Source organism: Aquarana catesbeiana, linkage group LG03, assembly GCF_042186555.1.
Source record: "Aquarana catesbeiana isolate 2022-GZ linkage group LG03, ASM4218655v1, whole genome shotgun sequence".
NCBI lineage: Eukaryota > Metazoa > Chordata > Amphibia > Anura > Ranidae > Aquarana > Aquarana catesbeiana.
Genome location: NC_133326.1, coordinates 114,679,841 through 114,705,891, shown reverse-complemented (window position 1 = coordinate 114,705,891; position 26,051 = coordinate 114,679,841). Strand labels below are relative to the sequence as shown.

At 40.6% G+C, this 26,051-nt stretch overlaps 1 protein-coding gene across 2 annotated transcripts in view; it reads right to left on the bottom strand.

Annotated features, from left to right (window-relative positions):
- The window catches only part of LOC141131584 (nuclear receptor ROR-alpha A), a 685,522-nt gene that overhangs the window by 45,350 nt on the left and 614,121 nt on the right, over nt 1-26,051 (bottom strand). For both annotated transcript variants that reach the window (XM_073619022.1, XM_073619023.1), the window contains one exon: nt 13,905-13,990. In XM_073619022.1, the coding sequence (XP_073475123.1) occupies nt 13,905-13,990 (86 nt within the window). The remainder of the gene's footprint in view (nt 1-13,904; nt 13,991-26,051) is intronic.

Sequence of the window (26,051 nt, the reverse complement as noted above, 5' to 3'; positions counted from 1 at the left end):
GCTGGGAGGCTGAGCCAGGTGACGGTCCAGGCTCCTGGGTGAATCCCAGCAATATGGTTGAGATCATTCCTTAGCCTGGACCGGCTCTATGAGGCAGCCAACACTGGGCTTTAGGTAGAACTGCACTCCTGTGATCCACAGGAGATGTACAGCCAAACAAGCTGTGGCTATACTTCTCCTTTAAAGTGGTTGTAAACTGCCGATGTTCACTGAAATACTCATCTTGGAAAGAAGCCCTCCAGCGCTGTAAAGTCACCGCTGAGAAGGCTGACAGGTTCCCCCGTTTGTCTTCGGGGTTCGCGAGCTCCAGCTATGTGATTGGCCGGAGCCACGATAACGTAACTCCCGCGCAAGGGCACGGGAGCCGCTGTTTCCGGCGTGGGCTCTGAAGGCCCAGCATTATAAGTCGGACCTTCAGAGCGCATGCGCAAATGATGTCATCAGCTGCATGCACTCTGAATATCTCCTAAACCTGCACAGTTTAGGAGATATTCACAGTACCTACAGGTAAGCCTTATTTTAGGCTTACCTGTAGGTACAAGTGGTAGTACAGAGTTTACTACCACTTTAACTGATCTTGATGATCATGAAATAATGCTGGTCAGGATAGGCAATAGCTCACTTAATGAGCAACTCCTCTTTTGTTATGAAAAAAACCCTCAAAAAACCCAACACAATCCCCTCTGGGTGATTAGTGTACATTGTAAGGATTTCAAAATACTCTGTTGCAGAGTCCTACCTGTTTCTGCTCTGAAGAAAACACCTCTAGTTTATGTGCAAAGTGAATCTGAATGGGAGTTGTTATTCAACTGATACACTTGCAGTGTTCTAATGAAGAAAATGCAAGGTCTGCATCCCTTTAGAAGAATAACCTTAATGGGGTTGTAAACCCTCATGTTTTTTTCACCTTAATGCCTCCTATGAAATAACTTCTGGCAGTCACCAGCCCCTAGGCCCCCAAGCCCCCCCATTTTACTCCCCTGAGCCCCGTAATTCCCACGGCGGAGACACGCTGTCCCTCTCTGCATGGGGAGGGTGGATCTTCAGATTTCCAATGTAGGAATATTAACTTGCATGCCAGAAAAAGACCTCTTAATGGCAACACATTCTTTAGCCCTGATTCACACCAGTGCGGCTTTGAAATTGTGCTACTTCAATGCAATTTCAAAGCCGCCGATCAGTGCAATTTCATGTGCAGCTTCATCCACACAGATGTCAATTCAAGTTGCACATGAAATAGTGCAGGAACCTTTTTCAAAGTTGCTGCGACACAAGTCACGGCGATTTTAACGCTTCCTTTGCTGGCAATGGGGTGTGACTTTTCATGCGATTTTGAACTGTCAAACCATATGACAAATCGCACTGGTGTGAACCAGGGCTTAATGTCCTATCTGAAATACACTAGGACACATGGCTAGCTAGAAAAACATCAAACCACTCCCAAGAGGCTGATGTTATTCAAGAGTTAGCAAATGATTAACAGACGTCCAACTCCTAGCAGGGAAAAACAACAGCTAGCGAAACATTCTGTTTACCAGAAAGGTAATCAGAGCCAGCACAGCCAAGAAACAAAGTTAGAAGAAGCAACATAGGTTGTAGAGGGGAGCACTTCGTAACCATTCAATTATACAGTAAGTTCACTCCATCCTATACTGATTTCAAAGGTTCATAAAGAGGAACTGCAGTCATTCGCATAATCCCCAAAATTTTTTTAGTATGTAGTTCTAACATTTTAAAACTTAATTAGGAATTAGTATGGTTTCTCTCATGTTAACAGGTGATGGCGCCCTGAATATGAAATCAAGCGCACGTGGCTTCTGCCCCTTTAAATAAGCGATTAAATCACCTCAAAATGAAAAAACAATGGGTAAAAGGTATCGGCGCTCACAATGTAAAATCATAATCAAACATAATGGCTCTGTGAAAATGGGTGTAGGATATATAACTGATGAATGAATAACACGTGATGTGTTTTAAAATCAGTGAAATAAAATTTGTGAAAGTAAATAACTATGAAAAATGCAAAACAAAGTCCAAAGTGACAATACCCAACACAAAAAAAAAAGAAGAAGTGCTTCTAGTCAGACATGTCTTTCTAGTATATTCACCACAGGTGCTCAAAGGGTAGATGGCAACTCACCAAGGTGTTTGAGTCCTTTTTACAGAAGGTCAAAATGCGCTTTTGAAAAACCAGATTGGTTCCTGAGCTTGCACCCCGCCACTCTAATAAGCCCTCAGGATAAGTCTAGGATGTAAGAGTATAAACAAGTATATAAAAGTTGCACTCACATGTATCCGTGCCTGGCACGGATACATGTGAGCGCTTCCAATCCAATGTATATAGGTTACTATAGCAGTGCAGCCCTTTGTTTACTGGCTGATTTAGCAGCGGCAACAGAAGTACACTATAGTATGCTGTACACATCGGATCAGAAGTGTTCCATTTACTGCTCATGCGTGACCGGTAGGCACTGTATTCCTATCGTGATATAAATGAGAGGCTGCGCTGACCAAAATAAAGCTATGTGAACACGGTAATATGTAGCAGCTAGCACACAAACAAACCAAGTTATATAGAATATATAAAAATAAACGTGCAGCGCTAACCAAAAAAGTGAAAATAGAAATAAAACAATGATGAAAGTGAATACAGTGAAATTGCTCAACACAATATACACCTGTGAGGTATACCAAAATGTCCAAAGTTTGAGCTTCCCACATTGCCATTGATTTTTATTCAGTGATCACTTTTATTTGTAAGGTTTTTATCCAATAAATCCCTTTAAAATTTTTTGACCTACGCCATGTGGAGCCCCTTCTTTTCTTTTTCCTCCATGAATACTTCCATGATGGGGCGTTTCTGACCCCTTGAACCTGCCGAGAACGGGAGAGTGTGTGAGCGAGCTGATAACCCCCACCGGCGACTGCCCTGGCTATCGGTGACCGTGACTCAGGCCAACTTCACCCACTGAAGATTGTGACCTAGGGAGAACCTCCGGGGAGAATACATGGGAGATCATTCCCACAAGCTTGGATAGATGTACTGCCGTATGGCAGATATGTCCCACATGATCTGGTAAGAGTATTTACTCTACAAGTTTATGTCGTTTTACCTCTGATTGCTGTGATATCCAGTCTCCAGTCAACATCTTATTTTCAAGCATTTCTCTCGTCTGAGAAGACTCCTTCCATGTACACCTATTAACAGTGTTTTTTTTTTTTGGGCTTTAATACGTTGAGGTCAATTTTTACCTCTGGACACTCTTGAACTTAGTGTATTCACTTTGGACATTTTGGTATACCTCACAGGTGTATATTGTGTTGAGCAATTTCACTGTATTCACTTTCATCATTGTTTTATTTCTATTTTCACTGTTTTGGTTAGCGCTGCACGTTTATTTTTATATACTGTATTCCTATCTCCACCCTTATCGGGCCCCCTCCAGCCCTCCTCCACTTTCCTGGGAAAGCCCCCCCGCAGCCCTGTGTGCCCTCCTCCACTCCCCCTGCCCCTCTGTCCTGCTAGCAAACTCTCACAAGAGTAAGAGAAAGAGTGAAAAAAAAAAACAAAAAAAAAAAAAAACACACAATACTTGAACAGTCTATCCCCGGAGTCAGCGCAAGTGCTGTACAACACGTCACTCACCTGTTGTACAAATATATATATACACACACACACACACACACACACACATACACACACACAGTATTCAGACCCCTTTAAATTTTTCACTCTTTGTTATTTTGCAGCCATTTGCTAAATCATTTAAGTTAATTTTTTTTCCTCATTAATGTACACCTAGCACCCCATATTGACAGAAAAACACAGAATTGCATTTTTGTAGATTTATTAAAGAAGAAAAACTGAAATATCACATGGTCCTAAGCATTCAGACCCTTTGCTGTGACACTCATATTTAACTCAGGTGCTGTCCATTTCTTCTGACCATCCTTGAGATGGTTCTACACCTTCATTTGAGTCCAGCTGTGTTTGATTATACTGATTGGACTTGATTAGGAAAGCCACACACCTGTCTATATAAGACCTTACAGCTCACGGTGCATGTCAGAGCAAATGAGAATCGTGAGGTCAAAAGGAACTGCCTGAAGAGCTCAAAGACAGAATTGTGGCAAGGCACAGATCTGGCCAAGGTTACAAAAAAATTTCTGCTGCACTTAAGGTTCCTAAGAGCACAGTGGCCTCCATAATCCTTAAATGGAAGGCGTTTGGGACGACCAGAACCCTTCCTAGAGCTAGCCGTCCGGCCAAACTGAGCTATCGGGGGAGAAGAGCCTTGGTGAGAGAGGTAAAGAAGAACCCAAAGATCACTGTGGCTGAGCTTCAGAGATGCAGTCGGGAGAGGGGAGAAAGTTGTAGAAAGTCAACCATCACTGCAGCCCTCCACCAGTCGGGGCTTTATGGCAGAGTGGCTCGACGGAAGCCTCTCCTCAGTGCAAGACACATGAAAGCCCGCATGGAGTTTGCTAAAAAACACCTGAAGGACTCCAAGATGGTGAGAAATAAGGATTCTCTAGTCTGATGAGACCAAGATAGAACTTTTTGGCCTTAATTCTAAGCGGTACGTGTAGAGAAAACCAGGCACTGCTCATCACCTGTCCAATACAGTCCCAACAGTGAAGCATGGTGGTGGCAGCATCATGCTGTGGGGGTGTTTTTCAGCTGCAGGGACAGGACGACTGGTTGTAATCGAGGGAAAGATGAATGCGGCCAAGTACAGGGATATCCTGCACGAAAACCTTCTCCAGAGTGCTCAGGACCTCAGACTGGGCCGAAGGTTTACCTTCCAACAAGACAATGACCCTAAGCACACAGCTTAAATAACGAAGGAGTGGCTTCACAACTCCGTGACTGTTCTTGAATGGCCCAGCCAGAGCCCTGACTTAAACCCAATTGAGCATCTCTGGAGAGACCTAAAAATGGCTGTCCACTAACGTTTACCATCCAACCTGACAGAACTGGAGAGGATCTGCAAGGAGGAATGGCAGAGGATCCCCAAATCCAGGTGTGAAAAACTTGTTGCATCTTTCCCAAAAAGACTCATGGCTGTATTAGATCAAAAGGGTGCTTCTACTAAATACTGAGCAAAGGGTCTGAATACTTAGGACCATGTGATATTTCAGTTTTTCTTTTATAATAAATCTGCAAAAATGTCAACAATTCTGTATTTTTCTGTCAATATGGGGTGCTGTGTGTACATTAATGAGGAAAAAAATGAACTTAAATGATTTTAGCAAATGGCTGCAATATAACAAAGAGTGAAAAATTTAAGGGGGTCTGAATACTTTCCGTCCCCTCTGTGTATAAGGAATCATTGACTGGCTTTTACAACTTGAGATTAGGGCAATTTCATACCCATTTCAAGTCCTGCGGTCTCCATTTTGGTGTCTCAATTCTCCTGCCTTCCACTGGCAATTCTCTAGAATTAAACACTCAAGCATGGGAAAGGGAGATCCCGGGCAATGGCCATGGAAGCTGGGCAGAGCTTGAAAGTCAAGCTGCAATATCTAGTCACCAGAACTCGAGTTTAAAAAAAAATAAATAAATAAAAATATGTTGGAAGGTAGTTTAATACTCTGTCAAAAAACTTAGTCAAACCAAAACTGCTGTTTAACACAAAATGAAAAGGTCAAACTAAGGAATTTATAACAAAAACAAGATTCTCAAAAGCTGATGTTTTTTTGATAATTTTTCATATCAATCATTTCAACAAACCTCAAAAATTTGACAAATATAAGCAATTAGGAAGTGCAAGATACTCCCACCATAAACCCACCTTAGATTTGCATAATCTTCTGCTTTTCTAGTCATTTGTACTCCATGTTCTTCTATTCAGTGTATATGGTAATTCTTTTTTTTCAATATTGGTCTTAGATTTAGTTTATAAATTAATATTTGTAGGGTAATGTTTAAAAAGTGGCATTAAAATAGGTTTGGCATTAAAAAAAAAAAAAAAAAAATCATGTCATACCTACCGGCTCTGTGCAGTGGTTTTGCACAGAGCGTCCCCCCCCCCTTGACCTAGTCCCCCGCTCATAAGAAGGCGGTTGCTATGCGGCACAGGTGTGTGCTCGCTCCCAAGCCCTGCTCTATGCATCCATAAGACACAGATCTGTGGCTCTGCCCCATCCCCCGCTCTCTCCTCATTGGCTCACTGGCTGTGGATTGATGGCAGTGGGAGCCAATAGCTCCTGCTGCTCTCTCAGCCAATGAGGAGAGGGAATCCCGAGACAGCTGTGGGGGGAGCAGCACTCAGGTGGTTTCTTTACCTTCATGCACAAACCTTTAGTCTTTACAACCACTTTAATTAACAGAGATCCTCATTTTTATACAAAAGGAGAACATTCCAAATTCTTCTGATGGTAAAACTTCATACTTCACATACGTCATCACTACATACTTTAATATTGGAGTACAGAGGTGAAAAATGCAAATTATTTGAATAATGTCTTTTTTTTCCCCCTTTTCTGCTTTTGAAGTCGTTTACCCCTGAATGCTTTTTACGATTCATCAACATCATCAACAGTTTCTGCAAAAGTTTGTCATTTTTCATAATACATATATGATCAAATATTAATATGATAGACTGTATACAAGTTTATACAAAAAAAAAACAAAAAAAAAAAAAAAAAAAACACACGACTTGAGGATTATTAAAATTTTCACATTTAACATGGTATTAAAAACATAAAAACACATTTATACCAATTCTTAGATGTGGCGGCTGCATAAATTTTTTTTAGGCTCCCCCCCCCCCCCCCATTTCCACCTGGTGATCAAGCCAGTAACAAACTTCTTGTTTTAGGGTGGTCATACTCTGGATAAAGGAGCAACTCTCTTGGACAGCAGCATTATCATCCTTTGGCGAGAGTAGTGTAAGATGCACAAGCAAATTTGGATGGACTGGACTAAATTAAAGGCGAACTCCAGTAAACTTTTTTTTTCAGAAAGTACCGCAATCTGTTCTGTCTTTTTTGGGATAGAGGTTTTAACTTTGTGATGCGGCCAGTATGTCCATTTCTGTTACTTACTCACGCCATTGTTGGAAGTCTTTTTTTTGAGGAACGGGTACCTTTTTCTGACAGGTACCGCTGCCACTACCACTTTTCTTGCCATGGGGTGAATTGCAGAAGATCGGTTCCCTCTCTCTGCCTGCAACCGGCTGTGGGACCAGTCTGCATGCATGGCGTGTCTCACACATGCAGTGGGGATCTGGCTGTAAAACAGCCGGAAGTCGCAGCACAGATGGCAGCTCTGGAGACCTAAAGATCAGCGAAGAACCGTCCCCGGTGAAGACAGTGGCTGGACTCCTGGACAGTAAAGGGTCTGCTTATTAAAACTTTACCCCTCCTTTTTCTTTTCTTTCTCTCTTTTTTCCCCTTTTTTTCCCTTTTTCTTCACTACCCCCTCCACTCTTTTCTCTACACTCTTTTTCTTTTCACATCAAACCCCCCCCCCCCCCATGCTCTGCAGGGCATTCTTATTTTTCCTATATCCCAGCCTTATACTTCCATTACATTATGACATGAACCATTCAAGCTATACAAACATACATATTCATGTACCTCATCATGGGTGTACATGCCATGCAGGATTCTTAGGCTATTTAGGAGACTATATTATCCATCACTTTATTTATACTATCTATATATTTTATTACAGAGACTATGCCCTGCTAGATTCACGGGTAACACTTGGGCTCACATCTTTTTTACTCTTTCTCTGGTTTCTGTCTTGCTTCCATTCTCCCTCTTATGCTCTGCTGGACACCCTGCACCCACCATACCTAATCATACTACTGCAAACCCCTTTTTTTGGATATGGTTACTGCCAATATCTTAGATACATATATTTTTGTTATATTTTTTACAGTGAGCACGTTCTGTAACCATCGTGGGTGACAGTCGGGTCCATCCTTTATCTCTCCTTTCTCTATCTACTTGCCATGCCTGCCCTATGCCTGATCCTGAACCTCCATTCCGTGGTCTCCTCCCCCTCAGCTCCCGGGGGAGATGTTTTCCCGCTGCCCCTTGCCTGGGGCCGCCATCTTTGGGGTCAAGTGCCTGACAAGTAGGTATCAGATTACTAGCTCCGGCTTCATATTGTTGTCCAATTACAAACTATACTTCAATACATGTTTACTTGTTATTACAGAAATCAGATATACACATCAGCCCCTGATGAAGCGAGGAGAGCTCGCGAAACGCGTCGGGTTACAGATGTATCATGTATATCTGTACTCTTTATACTTTAATGTTATGTCATGATGGTTATGTTTTTAAGACCATTGTATTATGTTGCCGTTCCTATGTAATTATCACCTATGCTCATGACTTGTACTGGATGATATTTACTTCAATAAATTATGTTACTTTTATACTCTTTCTATCTATATGGGATCACCATGGACACTTCATTTAAAGTCCCACGGGCAAATTTTTTGTTTATGTATTAAAACTTAACAGCTACAGCATTTGTAGCTGTTGACTTGATTTTTGTATAAATGACCAAAGTTCCTCTTTAACACTGACAGGGGTCAGCTTATGTAAAACCTTTATCTCAAAGACCCCTTTTAACTGAGGCAGTTTTCAGGCGTTTTAGCTCTAGAAATAGCGCCTGTAAAGCGCCTGAAAACTGCCTCTCATGCCACCCTCTCATGCCGCCCGATTGCTTTCACACTGGGGCGGTGCGCTTGCGGGACATTGGAAAAAGTCCTGCAAGCAACATCTTTGTGGCGGTTTGGGAGCGCTGTATACAGCGCTCCCAAAACGCCCCTGGCCATTGCAATGAATGGGCAGCGCTTCCGAAGCGCCACAACACAGCCGTTTCTAACCCCTTCTTCGGCTGCTAGCGGGAGTTAAACGCATCCGCTAGCGGTCGAAAAGCACCGCTTAAAGAGCAGTAAAGCGCAGCTAAAACGAGCGGCACTTTACCGCTAATGCACAGATGGCCCCAGTGTGAAAAGGGGTCAAAAGAAAAAATTTGCAAGTGTATCAAATATCAACCTCTGCCCAGATTGCCAGTGCTGCTATCCAAAAGTAGTTTCCATTACCCCTCCATCCAGAGTGGAGACACCCTAACAGAGGATGTTATATTTTTGTTTTTGTGTTTTGTGCATTACTGGGCAAAAAAAAAAAAAAAAACAAACCAAGAAAAAAGCTATGCTTTTTTTTCTCAGTATAGTTTGTGATAGCTTTAAGGCTCCATGTACACTGGACTTAAAAAACGTCGATTCTACAGGCGTTTGACGTTTTTTTCTCCTGCCTCTAGAAGCACTTCTATTGTATTCTATGTGTCTTTGCACATAGCCTATGTGTTGTATTGTATTCTATGTGTCTTTGCCTATAAACTAAAATTCTTAAACTCTCATAGACTCACCTAAACTTTGTACAATATGCTTTCTATTTGTGTCTTTTATGCCACGTTTTTTAAGCTAAAAACTTTGACGTTTTTTCTGCTCCTAGTGTGCATGGAGCCTAAAACTAGTATTACTGTAGATTTAGGGAACCAGGCTTATTCTGCAGGGTTTACCATTTATCATTGCACAATTATGTTCCTGGTACAAAAGTATGATGAAGTCATTTACAAATTTAATAAAAGTTGTTTTTCAACATGAAAAAAAAAAAAAGTCACAGCATAAGAAAAGATTTTCATGCAAATGACAAAAAATGGTTGGGTGGGCCAAGGTAAGGGCTGGCAGTAAGGATCCCGAACCAGAAGTCATCAACTAAAGCATAAAAAAAAAACTAATTAATGAAAATAGCTGCTCACATATAGAGTCAGAGCTATTTATTAGCAGGCTGGAAGAGAGATTTATACACTAAGGTCGATCAGCACCTAAACCATAAAGATTTGCTATATGGAACATCTAGATCCGAGCTATCACAGCAGGTTGCCCACAGTTAAGATGGCGCCGCCGGGAACCAAAGACCGGTGGAAAAAGCAGCACAGTGCTGGATCCTGGGACAGGCGAGTGTCTGTTTATTAAAAGTCAGTAGCTACAGTTTTTGTTGCTGCTGACTTAAATTTTTTTAGAAATATGACTGGAGTTTCTCTTTAATTTCTCCTGAAAAAATAACTGCAAGTGTGCCTAGACACTCCTGTGCCAACAGCTTCATAGCTGTACATCTGTCATGTAAAAGGCACCATGCCTTTGGGCTGCTAGTCTCAGGAGATTTGTAGTGGGATATGGTTATGCAACTGTGCTCTGCACTGTTCTCCTTAAAAATGGAGAAAAAACTGCAGTGCAAGGATCTCCCCACTTCTGCTTCATTAGATCTGTGGATCAGTGCATCTTCCCCCGTTGCTTCTTGAATATTCCAACACTCAAAGGGCTAACTCTGTCAAAGCAAGCTTTGCCTCTACCAAGAGAACTGCCTCCATACAGAGACACAGTGTAAAACAAGGCATCAAAGTCAAGAACGGGGAAATAAAACCGCAGGGGTCTATTAGCAATACCAGTGACTATTCTCTTGCCCCAGATTGTCTTTTTTTGGACACAGCATCCACTGTTCAGGTCCTCTTTAGAGATTTGTGAATGAATAAAATACACATCCCAGCTGCCACAGCATCAGACAGATCTATAGTTCTTAAAGGAGCACAGTTATGGTGACCCCAGCACTTGTACTGCATTGACACATCCTCTAACTGAAAGTCTGTACCTCAGTACAGGCATAGGGCTAGAGGAACAGTCTGCAGGAGCCTTGCACTGCACCCGCAACCCACTGATCATGGTTGCAATGCTTTGCAAAAAAAAAAAAAATGCACTTTTCTGCAAATATAGCGCTTACTTTTTTCTTACAAAAGGGTACTCTTCTTTTAAATGAGGGGTGATCGATGGCAGCCCCCATACATTTCTCATGACAAAGTGACTTTAAAAAATAAAACAGGTCTGTGTTGCATAGAAAAAAAACACATGAAGAACAGACAGCAAAAAATATTCAACAAAGAAACTTGGACATATAAAATTGTTACAACTACACAGCGTGTCAACTGCCAAGATGCCTGAATTGAGAATTGCTACATGAGATACAACAGAATACTACAACTTGAGTGGGGATAAAGAAGAAAAAAAATATTAAAGAAGAAGAATAGAGTAAAATGTCCTTTATTTATAATGCATCAAGTTCTTGAAAAAATATGTAAAGAATGAATAAAAAAAAAAAATCCAAACACCCGCACCTGAAAAACTTGTCCTACTACAAAAAAGAAACTATCCTTACCGTCCTCTGGCTATACTGTCAACAGTGTTTCCCTTGGCGATGAAACTAGAGATTTCGATGCTAGACTGCTTGGTATAAGAAACTGTGATGAACACAAGCACGTATCACCTAGGGACGTGCAGACAGGGCAGGCAGGTGAGGCAGATGAGGCAGATGAGGCAGAGCCTCACCTACCATGAACATATAAAAAAAAAAAAAAAAGAAGAAGAAACGAAAGAGCTGAGGTCATACCCCACCACTGGTCAAAATATGGGCCTCCTGCCATCTATAGTTCCGGAGATACAGGGCTTCTTGTGCAGCCTGTCAGAAGCTACATACAGAGCGGCCAGTTTAACCGCTTGCCGACTGCCTCACGCACGTCGGCAGAATGGAACGGGCAGGCAAAGCAGCGTATATATACACGTTGCTCTGAACGTGCCCCCTAGCAGGCACGCGCCCGCTGCAGTCTCCGTGACCCTGCCCGCGGGACCCACGGACTCGATGTCCGCTGGTGTCCTGCAATCGGGTCTCAGAACGGCAGAACAGGGGGATGCCTTTGTAAACAAGGCATCTCCCTGTTCTGCCTAGTGACACAACACTGATCGTCTGCTCCCTCTCATCGGGAGCAGCGATCACTGATGTGTCACAGTAAGCCACGCCCCCTAACAGTTAGAATCACTCCCTAGGACACACTTAACCCCTTCACTGCCAGTGTCATTTACACAGTAATCAATGCATTTTTATAGCATTGATCGCTGTATAAATGACAATGGTCCCAAAATAGTGTCAAAAATGTCCGATGTGTCCGCCATAATGTTGCAGTCACGATAAAAATCGCAGATCACCGCCATAACTAGTATAAAAAAAAAAATTACAAAAATGCCATAAAACTACCCCTATTTTGTAGACGCTATAACTTTTACGCAAAGCAAGCAATAAATGCTTGTTGCGATTTTTTTTTACCAAAAATATGTAGAAGAATATGTATTGGCCTAAACTGAGGAAGAAAAAAAAACATTTTTATATATATTTTTTGGGGATATTTATTATAGCAAGAAGCAAAAAATAATGTGTTTTTTTTTTTTTTTTTCAAAATTGTCGCTATTTTTTTTGTTTATAGCGCAAAAAATAAAGACCACAGAGGTGACCAAATACCACCAAAAGAAAGCTCTATTTGTGGGGAAAAAAGGACGTCAATTTTGTTTGGGGTCCATATCGCACGACCGTGCACTTGTCACTTAAAGCGACCCAGTGCCGAATCAGAAAAAGTGCTCTGGTCTTTTGCCAGCCAAATGGTTCAGGGCTGAAGTGGTTAAATACAAGTTGGCACACTCTGTTTGCAGCAGACTGAGAGGATGAGCTCTCCTCACTTGTCAGAAGCACCGAGCTTAAATGGACAGCTTGGCACCTTTGACCAATGGTAAAACATTGGAACAATGCTGTACAATAAAACTGCTGCAGTGGAGGCCTGCCTCTCACTACAGTGTCATAGAAGGGGGCATGTGTCTAAAAGACAAATGCTCCCTCCCAGCCCAGCCCTCTTAACTAGAAGGAAAAAGCATGGGTTTATGGGTATAAGATTTACCCATCTTTTTCTCACACAGTTAAGAGGGAGAATGAGTATCTGCTGCCTGTTGAAAAGGTACGGTTATAAACATATAACATAATAATATAGGACTTATGCTTGGTTAAAAAACAATCATTTTTTTATCCATTTACTGTGAAATTTTTGGGTTTGAAGTTATAAACTTCAAACTTCAGCAATCTGTCCATTAAGCCACCTGCTTATATACAGTTTTTGAAAATATAGTAAATTATATTATACAATAATTATTTGTTTATTACTTATGGTAATTAACCACTTGCCACCCAGGCCAATTCTGACACTTCTCCCATACATGTAAAAATCATCTTTTTTTGATAGAAAATTACTCAAAACCCCCAAACATTATATATATTTTTTTAACAGACACCCTAAGTAATAAAATGGTGGTCATTGCAACTTTTTATGTTACACGGTATTTGTGCAGCAATTTTTCAAAACATGTTTTTTTGGGGGAAAAAAAAAAACACAACACACACACACTAAAAAGTTAGCCCGATTTTTTTGTATAACGTGAAAGATGATGTTAAGCCAAGTAAATAGATACCCAACATGTCACGTTTTAAAATTGCGCACACTTGTGGAATGGCACGAAACTTTCCATACTTAAAAGTCTCCATAGGTGACGCTTTAAATTTTTTTACAGATTACATGTTTACAGTTACAGAGGAGGTCTAGTGCTAAAATTATTTCTCTCGCTGTAACGTTCGTGGCGTGTGTGTGTGTATGTGTGTATGTATGTATGTCACTGACCTCACCACACGTCCCTGGTATCACCTGCCTTCCACTACAAGACTGCACACCAAAGAGCACAAACTGTATATGAATACAAAACTAAGGTCGCTGCTGCAGCCACCATAATCTGAACCCAATATGGAGCACCATTTACAAAGGTCAGCCCAAAGCCAACAATATAGGAATAATGTTTTTCATCCAAATAACATCATAAAAACAAAGTTATGAGTCTGCGGACCCCTATGTACTGCACTTGTGTTTCATATCCTGAACTTGTGATAAGCTTTGGAAGATCACTGTGCCTTATAATAAGAAAAATGTGATCCCATTTCACCATATACTGTACCTTGCAACCCTCGCAGGTGATGACCCCGTAATGGATCCCTGATGATTTGTCTCCACAGATTTTGCACGGAATTATTTCGATTTGAGCTGCAGAATAAGAGGAGAGAACAGAGTTAATTACCTAACATTTTAATAGATGAACAAGATGAACCCATACTAAATATTCCAGGCAGAGATGCAAACCCGCTCCCCCTTAGGGCTCCCATCTAAAATTATAGTTGCTCATTATCTAAAGGCTTTTGGGTAATTAAAATGGGTCAGACAAGGTGCCAAAAGATCTAGAACATAAATTTGTGCACATATATCAGGCTTTACTTCACGATAAAAGCTGCTATTTTTGTATGGTATGTAAAGGAGAAGGCAATAGAGATGTCAGACAAGCTAACACTTAAATGAAACTTTTAGGTAGCGCAATTGCAATAAAACTAGGTTTTCCTCAAGATATCCAACAGCACCACACCTATCAAAGAAAGCAAACATGATGGGCTGTATATGCTGCTACAGAACATTCAAGAAGCATCATGGAAGGTAGGCCCTAGCAAGGAGTTCAAGCTACCTCTCTTTGTGGTATGAGATCTTGCTCTGCTAGTTGAAAGATGAGGAAAGACTGAAGGAAGCCTACATTTTTAAAGTTTGCAATGAGAAACCACCACTTCAATAAGTACATTTCTAATGCTTAGGAGAACAACGCGTCCATTGAAACAAGTTACGTAATTACATAGTATGGTTCCATCATAACAAGGTTAAAGGAGACAAGTCTATCAAGTTTAGCCTCAATCGAATTGCAGTTTGGTTCCAGTACAAGGCAAAGCCAACCCTCTGTGCAACCATGACTAATGTTCCTCCAGAGAGGAAAAACAAATTCCATTCTGATAGATGCAGTCAAAGCAGTTCCCTCCATTGTGATATCCTAGATTATATGTACCAACTACAACTATAAATGCCAGTGGTTGTAAGTAATCATGACTAACCTCCATATGCAGTAGTGAAGATCATAGCCTACCACCTTCCAATGCAGATTATTCCTTTGGATATTGATGGGAACATTACCAGTCCTTTTAATGGAATTCGAGCCCAAATGAGGGATAAATTAACTCCAAGTGCATCAAAGCAAAAAGCAGTTTAATATTTTACAGTTCATTTTCTTTAGAAAGCAGTCACAGTCTGGAGTAGAAAAGCCCCGTCTCCCCCTCCCCCCCCCCCAGCACTGTAAAGAACATGCCTTGCTTCCTACGTGGAAGCTGTGGTCTCTTTGCCGAGGTCAGATATTCTTGCTGCTAAATAAGAGCTACAGTTCTCCAATAGCGAGTATGAGCTCTGCTGTTTGCAGAGCTAAAGATTTGATCAAGCAGGGAGCATGCTAGACCTCAGCAGAAACATCATTGCTTCCACAGAGAGAACAAGGGTCCTTCTCAGCAGCACGCTGACAGGGGACAGGCTTTTCTACTCAGGTTATGGCTACTTTCTAAACAAAAACTTTAAACTGTTTTTGTTTAGCTGCATCTTGTATGTATTTAGTGGATTTAATAAACTGAAAATTTTGTTTCGGATTTAACTTTTCCTTTTTTTCAAAGTCCTTTTACTAAAAATTATTTTACCTATCCTGGGTATTAAATATTTTAAGAAGGCCAACTCCAGATGCCACCAAAATTTTCCAAAATAAAGTTAGTTTTTCACAAAAAAAAAAAAAAACAAACGCTTACTATACCTTTTATTAATATATTTCTACACCTTTGAGCACTCTCCAAATCTCGACTGACCTACTGTAGGAATGATTTACATTGGGACAATACTTGTAATGCAATACAAGAAAATAAAGAATTGTAAGCAGGGTACCCCCGGGCTCTGCCCTAGGACCAATTCTAACGTGTTCATAAACAATATAGAGTTGGGGAAAAAAGAAAAAAAAACATTTCCATCCGAGCGTTTGCTGATACAAAACTAAGCAAGATGATAAACTTCACTACAGGATATAGCAACTTTACAAGAAGACCCAGGTAAAATAGAGGGGTAGGCAGCTAAATAGCAGATGTGGTTTAATAAAAATATAAAGTAATGCACCTGGGAGCTAAAAGTATGAATGCAAGTTACTCGCTAGGGGGGGACCTCTGGGGGAATCCAGGATGGAAAAGGATCTGGGGGTCCTGGAAGATCACAGACTCAGCAATAGCATGCAATGCCAACCTCTGGCTGGGCCACATTTTGAGTATTTCATCCAGTTTTGGTCACAGGTCCTCAGGATGTCCTTGAACTTAAGAGAGTCCAGAGAAGGGCAACAAAGCTAATAAGGGGGCTGGAGGTCCTCAGTTATCTACAAAGATAAAACTTGTTCTCCCTGGGGGAAGAAACGCTTGCAAGGGAATATGACAGATATACAAATCTTTAAATTGGAACTCTAGCATTGAGACGAAACTATTTAACCCTTGGACATGAAGTGGTTCAATCTTAACCACTTGCCGACAGGGCACTTTTATCCTTTTCCTGCCCAGGCCAGTTTTCAGGGCTGTGGTACTTTGAATGACAATTGCGCAGTAATGCAGCACTGTACCCATATGATGTTTTTATCATTGTTTTTTTTTCACACAAATAGAGCTTTATTTTGTTGGTATTTAAATCAACACTTTTTTTTTTCTTCTAAACAAAAAAAAAAAAAAGAAAAAAAAAAAAAAAAGACCAAAATAATATTTTTTTGTTTTTTGTACTAGCCCCAAGTTTCCAGTCAAGTGTCCCCAGGATTCAGCCATTACTTTCCAAGTTGGGCAAGACTGCTAACTGCTTGTATTTATGGAAGAATATAGTGGATGCAGATGGAGATATTGTTATTTTGTGTAACAGGACACAAACCTCTTTGTGTGCCCTTCCACCTCTAGTATTGGGTAGAAAGTATATTTAAAAAAAAAAAAAAAAAAACCTCTCTAAAACTAAAATCAGATTATCTCTGTGCTTAGGGCAAGATATATTAAAGTAGAGCTGGTAATATACAGAGCGAATTTCAGACGATTCATGATGAACCACCCAAAATTTGCTCAGTAGGTGGCCCTGTTAGGAATGCCCCACCCAAAATAGTACAACAAAGGGACAACAAAAAAGGAGCCCTGGTAAACATTTTAAATGTAAAATTTATATTTATTTTAATTCAAAATCCAAAAATGAAAAACGCCTGTAAACTAAAGGCGGCTTAATGCGAGCTACCGCATTTAGAAGCGTTTGGCACTTGAAATGCCTTTAAACTCAGATTCTGAACCCATTATTTGCGTTCCAAAAAAAGCCTCTAAACTCAACTGCCTAGAAACGACTATAAGGCTTCATGTACATGGGACGTTTCTCAACCTCTCCTGAACGCTGGAACATCACAGCTAGTAATCCACATTTAAAAACGTGTGTTTAGCAGCGTTTACAAGCTGAGTTTAGCCACTTTTGCATTCAGGAGCATTTACTACAGATAACCTCAGGAGACCCTCCCAAAGGATTAGAAAGCACTAAAAACAAGTATTTATTAACTATTTCAGCCATTGTGAGAGAACAGTGTGAGTAGCAGCTGAGAAAGCAGTGTGCTTGTAGATAGCTGTTATTTTTTGGTTGGTTTATTAACCGGTTCAATACAGGGCATTTTCACCCCCTTCCTTCCCAGACCAATTTTTAGTTTTCAGCGCTGTCGCAATTTAAACAACAATTGCGCGGTCGTGCGACGCTGTACCCAAACAAAATTGACGTCCTTTTTTCCCCCACAAATAGAGCTTTCTTTTGGTGGTATTTGATCACCTCTGTGGTTTTTATTTTTTGCGCTTTAAACAAAAGAAGAGCGACAATTTTGAAAAAAAAACACAATATTTTATACTTTTTGCTATAATAAATATCCCAATTAAAAAAAAAAAAAAACACACACACACATTTTTTCCTCAGTTTAGGCCGATATGTATTCTTCTACATATGTTTGGTAAAAAAAAAAAAAAAAAAAAATCGCAATAAGCGTATATTGATTGGTTTGCGCAAAAGTTATAGCGTCTACAAAATACGGGATAGATTTATGGCATTTTTAAAAAATGTTTATTTATTATTTTTTACTAGTAATGGCGGCTATCTGCGATTTTTTTTCATGACTGCGACATTATGGCAGACACATCAGACACTTTTGACACATTTTTGGGACCATTCACATTTATACAGCGATCAAAGCTATAAAATTGCATTGATTACTGTATAAATGTGACAGGCAGGGAAGGGGTTAACCACTAGGGGGACACGAGGGGTTAAATATGTTTCCTAGGGGAGCGAGTCTAACTGTAGGGGGAGGGGACTCACAAGGGGAGGAGACCGATTGGTGTTCCTCTGTACTGGGAACACAGATCGGTCTCCTCTCACCTGACAGGACGTGGATCTGTGTGTTTACACACACAGATCCAAGGTCCTGCTCGGTTAACAGGCAATCGCGGGTGCCCAGCGGACATTGCGGCCGCCGGTCACGCGCACCGGGGTACCGAGCAACGCGGTGGACGCGCGCGTGCGCCTCCTAGACGGTCAGGAAGCCCAGGACGTCATATGATGGCCACCCAGGATGGGAGATCCCATCTGTGGCTGTCATTTGACTATGGCCCGGTGTTGAAGTGGTTAATATGGATCCCATGATGAGCATGTGTGAGGAATCCTGATGTTGCTTTTGCTGAGGCTCAAACTAGGGCTGCAACTAACGATTATTTTCATAATCGATTAGATGGCCGATTATTGTTTCGATTAATTGGTTAATAACCTTAAAAAAAAAAAGTGTGGTGTATAATTTAGTTAATATGTAAAGTTTAAAAAAAAAAATAAAAGGTAATTTATTTTTAAATATCTCTATGCAGTGGTAAATATAAATAACCAACTATATGGTTAGGGAGCAAAATATCTAATCCACTCTGAGAATAACAGACAGCAGAGATATACTGTATATACTATTAGAGGAGAGATATATACTGTATATACTATTAGAGGAGAGATGTATACTGTATATACTATTAGAGGAGAGATATATACTGTATATACTATTAGAGGAGAGATATATACTGTATATACTATTAGAGGGTGAATCTGGTAAATATCAGACTCAGAGATCAATTTTTTTAATTAAAAACAAACAATGTCTTCCTTCAAAAAAAATGTCATTTTAAGAACGTTCGTTCGTTTTTCTAATCATTAGTGGGGTCAAATCGATGTTCATTTTCAACCACAGTGACAGGAAAATTTGGAAATAGTAGAAAACTTCTTGGTCATAGGAATTTATAGACAGTGTATGTGGTTTTCAATCAGAAATTACATTCATTTTAAAAACAGAATGTTAAAAACAAGTGAACATTTCAAACAACATTCTTTCATTCAGCGAATGTACAAAGATTTTTCCGTCTGAATATTCTCATCTGAAAATTGATCCGTTTGGCCAGCATAAGGCTCGGCACACACCTATATGTTTGCTTTTGATCTGTTTCTGCAGTGCTTTTTGCTGTGCGTTTTGATTTTTGCGCACGTGATTTTGCTGCAATTTGTGTTTTTGCAATTTTTTTTTTGGCCAATTTGTTGTTGGGCAGATTATAGAACACAAATTGCTGCAAAAACGCATTACATGATTCTCTGCAGCTTCTCTATTGAAGTATACTGTCCCATAGGAAACCATGTAAATGAACTGTAGTGCGTTTCTGCAAAAAACACCAAAAAACACATAGATGTGAACCAGGTCTAAGACGTTTAGTAACATAATGGGGTTAAAAACTAAAATTAGCCCTTTATAGTACAAAAAAAAAAAAAAAAAAAAGCAAATAATCACTACTGTAAGGGGTTCATTTTTTACTGTAGAACTGTGAAAGTAATATTTACAGTAGTGATTATTTGCTCTTTCTGTACTATAAAGGGCTCATTTTATTTATTTATTTTTTTAAACCCCATTATGTTACTGGCCGATTAATCGATTATGAAAATAGTAATCGATTAGTTGTTTCAGCCCTACCCCAAAGATGTAGAAAATTGCGTGAGAAAATTTGTTGCTACTGGACACATCCATTGATGGCTCAACGCATGTCCACAGGATACTTTTCTAATATGTATGTTCAGCTGCATCATTACCCAGAGAAATTTAATTTTACACACATGTCAATTGCCACTTTTGACGTTCTCTTGGAAAAGGTTAGACCCCGTCTAGTTCGCATGGACACCAACATGAGGAAAAGCGTGCCAGGGGTGTCTCTCTCTCTCTCTCTCTCTAATTGGCTGATGAGGGGAATCTCAAATGGTATATCAAGCTCGCATACAGTGATAATTGAGTTTTTGGTGTGTTTTTAGCATTTTCCAGGTTCGAAAATAATAAATAAAATGTTTCCCTTTAAAAACGCTACTAGACGAAAACACGCCTAAATGCGGGTAGCCGCGTTTAGCATTTGAAATGCCTCTAAACACAGCTTCTGAATGTATTTTTTTGGGTTCCAAAAAAAGCATCTAAAACGCAACTGCCTAGAAATGACTATAAACGACCCTGTGTACATGTACTGATAAGATAACAGAGGAAAGTTCAGGGGCAGCTGAAAAAAAAAATGCTCAACTGCTCCTAAACGTCCGTTTACCAGCAGCAGTGTACATGAGGCCTTCGTTTTTGTTTTGTTTTTTGCCATTTGTGCCCCATTGGGGAGATATCCTTTCACTTCCTGTCCCATAGCTAAAATGGGAAGTGAGATAAAATCTCGCAAAAGTGAGGGAATCATCACCAGGGTCACCGGAACTAGGGTCCCCATTGGAAGATTTCCCCTCTATTACTGTTCCAGTATAACCCAAAATTTGGGATTTTCTTTTACTTTAATTTTCTTTGATAATGGAAAATAGGACAAATAGAGAGGGTGATTTTCCCTAACAGGGGCACAGACAGCAATACAAACAGACAGGTGTTTCAATCCTTCTCCACTCTATCCCAAACTACAAAAACAAAAAAAAAGGTTTCGCCTTTAGTTACAGTTTAAATATTTAAAAAAAAAAAAAAAAAACAACTAATTTTTCTCCTTCGCTGATGTGCACTAAGAGGATGCACTGATAATCAGTACAGATCCCTTGTCACACTAGCCAGTTACGGGCTCTCTCCTTTCCTCACACTGACAGCATGAGGAAAGGAATGGCGATAACCAGCAAGTGTGTTTACATCATAATCAGCTGTGATTGGACACAAATGATCACATGGTAAAGAGCCGCTGTGATTGGCTCTTTACCGAGGAACACAGTGATCACAGAGTGTGTCATCATACAACAGAGGACATTGTACAACGCCCTCCCAAAACTGGCCGACTGCACTGTAGCCGTCATATTGCTATATCGTGGTCGGCAAGTGGTTATACTGCATTCTTTACTGATAGAGGGGTAAGGATGTTAAACTCCCTTCCACAGTTGGTGGCATCAGTGGGAAATGTAGATATATAAAAAAAATAATAATAATAAAAAAAAAAAAAACTCAATAAGTTTGTCAGTGAACACAATGTTAAAAATGGTGACACACACAGAACTGGATGGACTGGTGTCTTAATTCAAACTTACCAACTATGTAACCATATGTAAGCTAAACAGCTTGAAAGCAATGGAAAAAATGATAAGCATGCCTAGAAAGATCATCATTAAGTAAATGATGGAGCATGTAGTACAGACCTATCCCTAATACCATTCCAGAGAGTACAGGAAAGAAAAGGAGGAAACATTTTAGATTGTTGTTTCAGGTTTCCTCTCATTTATCATTAGCATTAAACTGCAAAGATCTACATAAATAGAATTTCTCATCATACCCATGGGCTCGTTCCCAGTGGACTATTTGCACAAACTCTAATCAGTCTTGACCATGACTTCATCACCACCAATATGTAATATGTGACAACAGTGACACTGCTCACGATGATAGAATCTCCACTGCGATGATGAATAAGCTCTTTACTGTGATGCAGACTATCTGCACACCGATATTAATCACATTGCTCTCTAGGATCATACAGAATTACATTGGTAATGAACATATCCATTTGTATAATGATATGAGCAGCTATAGGACACTTTATAATGAAGACGCTGCAGTATATCAAATTATGGCACAAAGTGTAAGGATAATGAATGTACAAGGATAAAAATAAAGTAATAGTTAATCTTGAGAAGCAGAGAAAAACTCTGAATGATGGAGCCATAGATAGACATTAAAGCGGCTGTATACCCGCACAGCTATAAATTAAAAAAAAAAACACCCTGCAAGGCAAAGGCATGATGAGCTAGTATGCACCGCATACTAGCTCATTATGAAATACTTACCTTAGATCGAAGACCCCATATCACAGCCCGGTCCAAGCCGAGGGAGCTGACATCTTGCCCTCTGCGTTGCTTCCGGGTTCCCACCTCCGGCGCTGTGATTGGCCGGAGCCTTGATGACGTCACTCCAACGCATGCGTGTGGGAGTCTTCTTCCTGGCAAGGTCCAGCAGCGGCACCCAGGCATTTAGAACGCATACACTGGCGACTTCAGCGACTGCATGCAAAGGGAATATCTCCTAAACCGTACAGGTTTAGGAGATATTAAATTTTACCTACCGGCAAGCCTTATTATAGTAAAAATGATTTGTAAAAATATTATTCTTATTCTTATTCTATGTAGAAATGACAAATTAGGGTATACAACCACTACGTCTAGTAGTGATGGGTGTATTATAAATGCCTGGAAACCCCCCAGGACTCTGCAGTCACCTCCAATATAAATGTCTCCCCTTTTCATCTACAATAATGCATAATAAATGGAAAATAGATATGTTTTGTGACAAATGACAGAAGTACGGGGCGCACTCTGCAAAGAAGGCAAGAGAGTTTGTGTGGATACTTTTCTGCTATTTTCCCGATGACAAAAGACCCTCACCCCATCTACAGTTATTGGGGTATGAAGACTCACCGGCCACTTTATTATTAGGTACACCTTGCTAGTACCGGGTTGAACCCCCTTTTGCCTTCAGAACGGTCTTAATTCTTTGTGGTATAGACTCAGCAAGGTGTTGAAAACATTCCTCAGAGATTTTGGTCCAAATTGACACGATAGCATCACTCATTTGCTGCAGATTTGTCGGCTGCACATCCATGATGCGAATCTCCTGTTCCACCACATCCCAAAGGTGCTCTATTGGATTGAGATCTGGTGAGTGTGGAGGCTGATGGAGTACAGTGATCTCATTGTCATGTTCAAGAAACCAGAGGTGAGATGATTTGATCTTTGTGACATGGTGCATTATCTTGCTGGAAGTAGTAATCAGAAGATGTGTACACTGTAGTCATAAAGGGATGGACATGATCAGCAACAATACTCAGGTAGGCTGCAGCATTTAAATGATGCTCAATTGGTACTAAGGGGCCCAAAGTGTGCCAAGAAAATATCCCCCATACCATTACACCACCACCAGCCTGAACCATTGATACAAGGCAGGATGGATTCATGTTTTCATGTTGTTTACGTCAAATTCTAACCCTTCCATCTGAATGTCGCAGCTGAAATCGAGACTCATCAGACCAGGCAACGTTTTTTTCCAATCTTCTATTGTGCAATTTTGGTGAGTCTGTGCGAATTGTAGCCTCAGTTTCCTGTTCTCAGCTGACAGGAGTGGTACCCGGTGTGGTCTTCTGCTGCTGTAGCTCATCTGCTTCAAGCTTCAATGTGTTGTGCGTTCAGAGATGGTATTCTGCATACCTTGGGTGTAACGAGGGGTTATTTGACTTACTGTTGCCTTTCTATCATCTCAAACCACTCTGCCCATTCTCCTCTGATCTCTAACCTCAACAAGGCATTTCCTCCACACAACTGCCGCTTACTGGATATTTTTTTCTTTTTCAGACCATTCTCTGTAAACCCTAGAGATGGTTGTGCATGAAATTCCCAGCAGATCAGCAGCTTTTGAAATACTCAGACCAGCCTGTCTAGCACCAACAACCATGTCACATTCAAAGTCACTTAAATCCCCTTTTGTCCCCATTTGGATGCTCAAATTGAATTTCAGCAAGTCGTCTTCACCACGTCTAGATGCCTAAAATATACCGAGTCGCTGGCATGTGATTGGCCGATTAGCAATCTGTGTTACAAAGCAATTGAACAGGTGTACGTAATAAAGTGGCCGGTGAGAGTGTAGTTCCCTTTTATGGAAAAGGGAAAGGAGTTCTTTGTGCAGCAATGTGTTGGTCTTGCCACTGAAAAAAGGTCATACGTCAGGCTTCTTGACAGGATTAAATAATATGGATTTTATAAAGAATATATCATTACATACAAAAGTTCCATTAAACTAAACTCTAGATAGTGAAAGTATATATACACAGTACATTGTTTTGAATTGGAAAGCCGAGTCTGTTAGTGAGGATACAAAGAGATCCAAAAGTCTACAAATAAATCTCATTATGGGCGGACAATTAAAAAAAATGCTTAGTGAACATGGTCTAAATTAGAACACAGTAGTAAGGCAATTACTGTACTGCACATAAAAAAAAAAAATTGGTTGATTTTTCCGTATACCTCCTTATATTTTAAACTCTCATTTGAGCACCTCTAATATCCACCAGTGATACACTTTTAAGATTTGCCCAGCCACAGGTTGGTTGTTTTATTTATTTCAGGTACTTATATAGAGCTGTCAGGTGACATGGATTTTATCTCTATCATTACAAATATATTCCAGGGTACCCCAAAAATATATAGGATAGCATAATACAAAGTGTCTCAGAAAAGGTGGACATCTACTGAACACCATACATTTTGGTCAATACATACTGAGAGCGATTAAAGCGGGGGTCCACCTACATCAACCTAAAAAAAAATACTGTAGCTGCTGACATTTAATACATGGCCACTTACCTGTCCCAGGGTGCAGCGATGTCGGCAGGCGACGCCGAGAACCCGCTCGGTTCTCGGCCGCCGCCATCCTAGGTGAGGGAATCAGGAAGTGAAGCGTTGCAGCTTCACTTCCCAGTTCCTTACTGCGCATGCGCGAGTCGCGCTGCACATCGTAACTGGTCCCCACTATCTTCTGGGAGCTGTGTGTTTCCCAGGAGACAGCGCGGAGGGACAGGAAGAGGCATAGACTCCCATGGGAGTCTATGCCGGAAGTGGGTGCAAATACCTGTCTTAGACAGGTATCTGCACCCCCCTCCCCCCTGAAAGGTGCCAAATGTGACACCGGAGGGGGGGAGGGTTCCGAAAAGCGGAAGTTCCATTTTTGTGTGGAACTCCACTTTAACTATAAGAAGAAAGGATGTTCACATTGCAGAGTGAATGTTTGTAAACAGGATGAAAGTGGAGGGCCACCCTAAAATAAAAAATTGCATCAAAAATCTTAAAAAAAAAAAAAATGTTTTTAACTTACCTGAAACCCTTGTTGCTAGGCAGTCTTCCTAATTTGCCTCTTCCTATTCTGTGGCACTTCCTCCTCTTCGGCGAGGAGCCCCGTTGCCTTCTGGGAGCTGTGTGTGTCCCAGAAAACCACGGGGCCATTCACAAAGCGCCGCACGACTTGCGCATGCGCAGTAGGAAACAGGCAGTGAAGCCGCAAGGCTCCACTGCCTGTTTCCCTTAGTTAAGATGGAGGCGCCGGCGGCCGATCCGATGGACGGATCAGCCTCGGGGGGGGCAACATCGCAGGCTCGCTGGACAGGTAAGTGTCCTTATTAAAAGTCAGCAGCTACAGTGTTTGTAGCTGCTGACTTTAAAAAAAAAATATATATATATATTGCGGCCGGAACCCCCCTTTAAGTTATGGTATCCATGTATATCTTTAGGCTGTTGGGCCCATGCAACTTCTGGTTTTCTATGCTCTTCCCTCCGTATCCTTACTTTGAATATCCTTAATAAAATCTTATGGAAATTAAGTTATGTTTACTCTGAATACCCAATCATGCGTACACGATTGGCAATTCAAAGTAACACAGGTTCACCCGATTTACCAACATTCAAAAAGTAAGCCAGGGTGGATAAAAATTGATGACTTTTTATTTTTATTTAAATCTGGTTTGATTTAAAAATCAGATTTTTTTATTTTATTTTTTTTTTGTATTACATGTAGTTTAACCACTTCAGCCCCGGAAGATTTTACCCCCTTCCTGACTAAAGCACTTTTTACAATTTGGCACTGCGTCACGTTAACTGA